The 6,998-nt window shown below is 41.6% G+C and overlaps 1 protein-coding gene across 3 annotated transcripts in view; it reads left to right on the plus strand.

The window, feature by feature from the left end:
* ADAM23 (ADAM metallopeptidase domain 23) overlaps window positions 1-6,455 on the plus strand; it is a 169,339-nt gene extending 162,884 nt beyond the window's left edge. For 2 of the 3 annotated variants that reach the window (XM_041737551.1, XM_041737550.1), the window contains exon 26: window positions 2,772-2,953. In XM_041737551.1, coding sequence (XP_041593485.1) covers window positions 2,772-2,820 — 49 coding nt within the window. In that variant the 3' untranslated portion in view covers window positions 2,821-2,953. Of the gene's footprint in view, window positions 1-2,771 lie in introns of all 3 variants that reach the window. The other variant, XM_041737549.1, reaches the window with a different exon arrangement.
* Window positions 6,456-6,998: the final 543 nt, after the last annotated feature.

A 6,998-nucleotide genomic window follows, 5' to 3' on the forward strand; every position in this document is an offset into this window, starting at 1 on the left:
GTTAGGAAATCGAATCAATTTTAGCTAGTCTTTCTGGGAGGAAAACCAGGCTCCTGCTCATCTGAATTCCATGACCATATCCCAGTGGGGAACAAGGAGCCTAATTCCCTTAAATCCTGCAATTCCTGGGTTAGACACTTTTTCACTCAGACCTAGCAGGCTGGTCTTGTGGGATTCCTTCCTGCTAGGAAGACCCTGACTCAGACCTCTGGGGAAATGAATGCAGTCACAGGTGGCCTAGGAAGGTTCCCTAGGAGGGATTGAGTGAAGGGTTCTTGTTGGGTCGTGATGACTCACTATGGAAGGATGTGAAGGTAATAGCCATCGATGAATACATACCCTTGAAAAAACTAAAGGCTTTACAAACTAGAGATGGCTGCTGTTAACCGGAAAAACTTTAACTTTGTATAGATGTACATGTGTGTAATATATATTGTAGACAAGAGTATAGGTTTTCAGACATCATAAAGATTGATGAAAACTGGGTCAGTGGAGGGCTTATGGATTAGCTAATATCGAATAATGATCCAGAAATACCTTACACGTTATGATGACAAAGTTCATTGCCTTCCCATTCCTAGTGAGCAGAGGGGGTTCAGATGAAACACTTGTGGAAGGAAGGCAGCAAACATCTACCTGTGATGGTTGTGCTTTCACACTGAAATGGAACGAAAAGACTTTTTCCACATAGGGAATTCTCGATAGATGGTGGGTTCTCCGAACTCACCATAGTAGTTTTGCAATTTATACGTGAGAGAGCTGTTGCAGTCAGCCTGCCATAGGAGGGTCCCTCTCTGTCCTCATCACAGGCCCCTGCCTTCCTCCTGCTGGAACATCTGTGGGGGAAAGATTGTGCCCTGTTGGTATTTGGAGTCCATTTTCCCGTAGAAATACATGATTCTACAGGGTGATGTGTCCTCCTGGTCTGACCTGGGGACCCATTCACCCTGTAGACTATATCCTCCTTAAAATAATGCAATCTAAACTTCAAACACTGATTTTTAAAAGGAGCACAAACTTTTGGACCCTGGAGGTTGACTGGATGCCAGGCTGAAATAGAAATTCCTATCTCCATTTAAAAATGAACTGGATTGCAGTTAAGACCTTGGACATGGCTGTTGATCTGCCATCCACTGAATTCGAATAAGGGAATTTAGATGTGAGCAAGGTTGTCATTTACAGGCCCAGCGCTAACTGGCTTGATCTTTATATTCGTTTTAATTGAGGGGACATTAGCTTCCCATTTGTCTTCAATTCCAGCAACAGATAGCTAAGTTGGTTGGAGCCCCTGGTCCTTCAGGCAGTCTTCATTTTTCCCCACCTGACTCATGGGTAGAGTTGTTCCTTCTAAATCTACCTCTACGGGCTGTGAGTGTGGGAAGCAGGCACAGGTCCTGTGCTCCCAAGCAAAGGAACTCTGAGCCACTTGCATTATGGGGCATGTCCCTTTTGGTCTCAGAGCAGCAGCAATGCCCACTTTCAAGAATAACTGACTCAAAAGAGGATTGTCGGAGGTGACAGGGAATGGGGGGATAAAGGAAGCAGCTCTGTTGCTGTAGTGTTTGTGGCAGTGGATTACCTGCCAGGTCGGCAAACCACAGGCTTAGGCATATTAATGAAGACATTTTCATGAAAACCTTTAAAAGGAAAGGGAGATTTTCTTTAAAGATTTTTTTTTAATTTGTCATTTCAAAAAAGGGAGTATCAAAGTGGTCACCTCGGGACAAATGAGAACTTGGCGGGATGCCTTTATGCGTATTTTGAGCTTCAATATTGTGTTTATTTTGACTTACATGGTGGGGAGGAGGAACACGCTGGAATTTTTTGGCACGGAGGCCTGAAAGGATATTGAGCTGGCCCTGAGCGGGCAGGGGAGAGCGGGATCTCGGGGACAACTGGTGCTCCAGTCTTGCATGACACCTCGGTGGCCAGCAGCGTTGCACCCGCCCAGTGCGCAGACTCAATGCATGAGCCCCCCCTGCTTGATGCCCCACATAAAGCCAGACCATGGGGAGGTTGCAACCACCTTGTGTTGTTGCCTTGTAGTGTCTTGCTGGTTCTTTCCTTTCCTCTTTTTAAACATAGGAGCCACTTTTTAGGAGACTGGACACTGCGAGCAAGGCATTTTAACTGGCTTATTTCCACTAAGCTTACTGCTGCATTTGCTTAACTAACCCGAGCCTGTGTCCATTCTCCTTTGAGTGTACTGTCTTACTGTGCACTCTGGTTTTCAACTGCTTGGATATGAAGAATGCTTGTTCCATGGTGGGGTAAGAGCTCACACACCCAAGGCAGCAAGATAACTGAGTAGAACAAGGCTCTTTGCCCTCTTGGCAAAGGCCGACTGACTGATACAGCATTCTCAAGTCCTGGAAGGAAGCAGCAAGGAGCCCTTCAGAGTTTTGCGTAGTTCCCCTAATAGCCCTCCAGAATGTAGGAAGAGCCCTTCCTGTCATGTTCATCTGGTTAAAATTAGCCGTATCATTTACTGCTGAAATAAGAGACAAATTGGGCTGCGGAGGCTTCCAGTGATTTAAAATGAGCAACTCGAAGCTCCTTTTGGTCTTACAAATGGATGTACTCTAGTGGAGATGTTGTAAAGACATTCAAAAGCATGAGCTGTTCTGTGTTGCCAGTTATTTTGGGAAGTCTGCCTCTGTGTGAGTTGATTACTTTGCTCTGGAACTAGCGTTGTCATTATCATCACCCTCCTCTCCTCGCGATCTGATTAATATTGTGGATTTTTCCCTCCCTGCCTGCATCTCTGGAAGAAATGTCAAGAAGAGGAGGTTCGACCCCACTCAGCAAGGCCCCATCTGACTCCGCGGCACTGGGTGAGCGGTGCCTCGTGCTGTTGGATCCTGGGTGTGACATACTCACAGCACTGTTGCCAGAAGTGTTGAGTCTGAACCAAGACCACTGGGTGATAATGACCACAGAGCTGAAGTTGGGGGATGGGGATGGGCTAAAAGGAAACTGTCCTTCTGGGAAATAATTTCAAAGAACCCCTCTCACCACCTGTCAATAAAAGGGGATAAAAGACAATATTATAAAAGAACTATTTCAGAATCTTTTTTTTTCTAACTAAAGGAAGAAGGAACAATAACAAAAAATGAAGTGCAATAAAAGAACCATTAAAAAATAGCAAATGATTTTTTTTCTTTTCTCAGCCTGCTGGCACTTAATATCTTCTAAATGATTTGGCATGATTTTTTTTTTTTCTTTTCCTACCAATGACACACTCCAGTGGCATGAAGATCTAATTTTCGAAAGGGTAAAATCTGCATGGCATATATACACCAAGCAGCTAGCAAGCCAATCCGCAGCAAAACTTGCAACTGAATTCCTAAGGTGAGGATGAGCGGTGAACACATGGAGGCTGCCTGGCCCTCACCCCCGAGTCTAGACCGGGCCACGAGAGACTCCACGGACCCCTGCTCTCCTTGAGTCACTTTCCCATCGTGTGTTTTCCTGGACCAAGCATCCTTTGGAAATGGGAACTGGAATTTGAACAATGATGCTATTGTATAGTTCTTTTATAAATGTAAATATGGAAATAAGAGATTTTGACACATCATTTTCACTTGTCTGTACTGAAATATTTTTCTTGTAAAGGTTCTCTGTAGATTTGAGTTTATTGTTTGCTCCCCATCTTTTGGGTTCTTTTTGCTGTTTTCTCTCTCTCTCTCTCTCTTCTCTGGTAACATGTTGTTCAGTGATTTGGGGGCTTGCTTAAAAAAGACAGATGTAGCCATAGATGCAGGGAGTTTGGACACAAAACAGGTGCAATTTAAAAAGGAAATACCTGAATGAAATGCTTAAAACCAAAAATAAGCAAAAGTGGGGGGGTGGGGGGCCTGGTGGGACACAAACAACTAAATAACCCATATTAAAAACACAAAAATTATGTAAATGCAAATATATGTACTAACAAGTCTAAAAATTTTTTGATGTTATTATAAATGTATGTATATAATGTAAGAAAGTAGACACCCTCTCGAATTAATCACAGAAGTGCCAAGCTCATGATTTTGGTTTTTGGTTTTGACAGTTTTCTTTCCCTGTCTTCAATGTGAAAGGAGGATAAACTTAAAGCCTTAAATTTAAAAAAAAAATAACTTTTAAATGTTAAAAACTTGGGGAAAAAGTTAAGCTTTCCATTTTATTTGTATCTATTATTGTCAACATTTTGTTCATGTTTCATCTTCCTGCCTCAAAATACATTTGGTAGAACCCCACTGGCAAACCAGTAATGGACACCGAAGCAGCAGTTGCCTTCTTGCGAGTGTTGCCTTCGTAGGCTTTAAGTCTGTGTGTTGTGTTTCCAACAAATCTCGTTGGTCCCACAGTGTGGTGTGTGGAATGTTCTAGATTGTGATGGGATTCTACTGTTCACAAAATCATGATCTTCTCTTGCCTTCAGGCAGATGTGCAGATGTAATCTGGGTTCCCAAGTCCCTTCGAGTTTCCTTCACTGGCATCGATTTCTTCTTCCATTTATGATCAAGATAGCTTCCATTCAAGTGTTAAGTATATACATTAATAAATTTGGTCCTGACTTGGTTTTGAATGTAGAACCTAGTACATGAGTCCTTCAGTGAGCACCCATTTATAGAGAGGAGCTTTCCCGAAGGCCCCCAGAAATCCCACACTTCTCCAACATCCTCTTTTCAGGAACAGGACACGCAATCCTGCTGTTCACCTCATGACCACCGAATGAGTTGCTAGATTTAGCTTTAGGTCCCTTTTCAGCAAGAGTCATGACACCAGTCTCACAATTTTTGCTTTGATTTTGGAAAGGATTATGTGCTAAAAATGTACTGCTTAAAACCGTGAGGTTATTTCCAGGTGTATTTAATCATGGAAGTATCACAATCATAGAGCAGAAACCTCAATTTCGGTATGCCCCAGTAGATCATAACCTAACCTCTTAATCCTGTTACTGCTTTCTGAGTACTAGGTGCTACCCAGGTCTGCAAGTCTTTCTCTAGAACTAGCTGTATATTTATATTGGAAAAACAGGGCTATCTACAGGGTTTATCAGCCTTATTCTTGGCTCCATAAGACACAGGTTGTAACCCTTCGCCTAGTGGTGATGGTTCTTTCAACCCAGTGGAAGCTCAGATTACTTGGCATCTCTTCCTATCACTGTATTGTTTATGTCCTTGTTGTTGGATCCTACTCACTAGCGGACTCCAAGCTGTTACTGAGTACACCATATACATTTCACTGCTCTTCCAGAGGCACCAAGGTGACTTAACAAAAACAAAACCATGACGGTTACAAAACAAGTTAAATCTCTATTATTAACTTTTGAGCATTTCACAAACAACATTGTAAGTGTGCGATGTTACGTTTTAAATCAGACCACAGTGGTCCCCAAATATGTACATAATGGCAAATGTCAGTGTAACTTTTTGTTACACTGGCAGTTTCATAGGTAACCAGACCTATGTTCCAATGTTAAATTATCTGTGTGTATATGTAAAATACACAAGCTTTAAGCTATGTGTGTATCAATAGGAAAGAAAGGTAATGCAACCATACCAACCGTAAACAATGGATTATAATTATTGTTGGTGGTATTGGGTTATGTCGTTTCGAACTCTTTGCTGTATTTTCTCTTGCACATGCCATTCATTTGCGGATTTTCGTGGTGAGAATAGTCCTTTTTATTAATTTGAGCTCATACAAGCGTATCACCGTCCTAATGTTACCCAACAAGAGTTAGCGTTAAGTGATGACGAGTTCCCATTTCATCCGCTATTCTTTGCTGCATTAATTAACGACACCTGGATGAGGAGGTGTGCGCTAACTTCATTGCTCACCTGGGACACTGCATGAGCCCACTGAATTAGTGCTACTCCTATTAGCTAAATGAGCAGTACACATAGGTGCATGTTATGAAACATGAATCACGTAGAGCCGTGGAGTTTTACCAAGTAGTATGTTTTTTGTTTTCATTTTCGTTTTTACTATGCAAAGATGGGAAATGCACAAACTTTTCAAAGACTCTAGTGTCCGAAGAACTTTACAAACAATACTTGAACCTTTCTTTAAAGTCATCCCATCATATTTTACGGTCATTGTTGCTTCCACTGTTAATTTTCATCTCCAGATGGTTTGTAATTTTTTAAGTGTACAACCTGAAGTTTTGTTTGAAGTTAATAAATTCATTCATAATCTCGCTGGCTGCCTAGGAATGGAGATTCAGTAGTCATTGTATGCACTGTATGCGTCAAGTGTGTATAAAATCTTTGTTAACGTAGAATGTTGTCACTTTAAACTTTGATCATTTTTTCTCAGGCCCCCTTTTTTGTGTTATCTTGTGTTGTTGATTAAATGGCCATGTGCCTGATTTCAAGAGTTTTAGCACGGGCTTCTCAATCAAAGGCTCACTGAAAATTTAAGCAGTCAATGGAGCAAAATAAAATCTCTGATGAATGATAAACATATTCCTGATTAGAATTCAGTTTCATTGAATTTATTGAATGTATTCTTATAAATCGGGGTGGGGGGGAATCCACCTTAGGATCATATCATTATCAATTCTTTTTTCTGTAGTATCTCTCTCCTGAATCTAAAGGGGATGGCTAGTAATAATATCCACACTTTTGACGTGGTACCAAATTTGCAATCAAGCTCTAAAGAAAATAGAAGTATTTGGTTTTATTGAAAACATTCAAAGGAAGAAAATACCTCACACCTCACATGGAATTGGTCACCAAATAATATTCCTTCTCTACAAATATCTTTTGGTCTGTGTCCTCCATCCTTGGTTTGGCCTCAGCAGACACAGATAACTCACATACATCTGCCACACTGAGAGGGAGAGAGGCTGATCTGATCACATCCTTCCTCTGTGAAAAGTTTGCAGGGGTTCCTCATCGCCTATAGAATGAGGTTCAAGCTTAATAGTGTGACTGAAACTTCTGCCTGCCTCGCATAGCCTCAACTTTGTTTATTTTTCTAGCCATCAGCGGCTTAGCCTCTCCATC

The sequence above is a fragment of the Vulpes lagopus genome, chromosome 22, assembly GCF_018345385.1.
Source record: "Vulpes lagopus strain Blue_001 chromosome 22, ASM1834538v1, whole genome shotgun sequence".
NCBI classification, from domain to species: Eukaryota; Metazoa; Chordata; class Mammalia; order Carnivora; family Canidae; genus Vulpes; species Vulpes lagopus.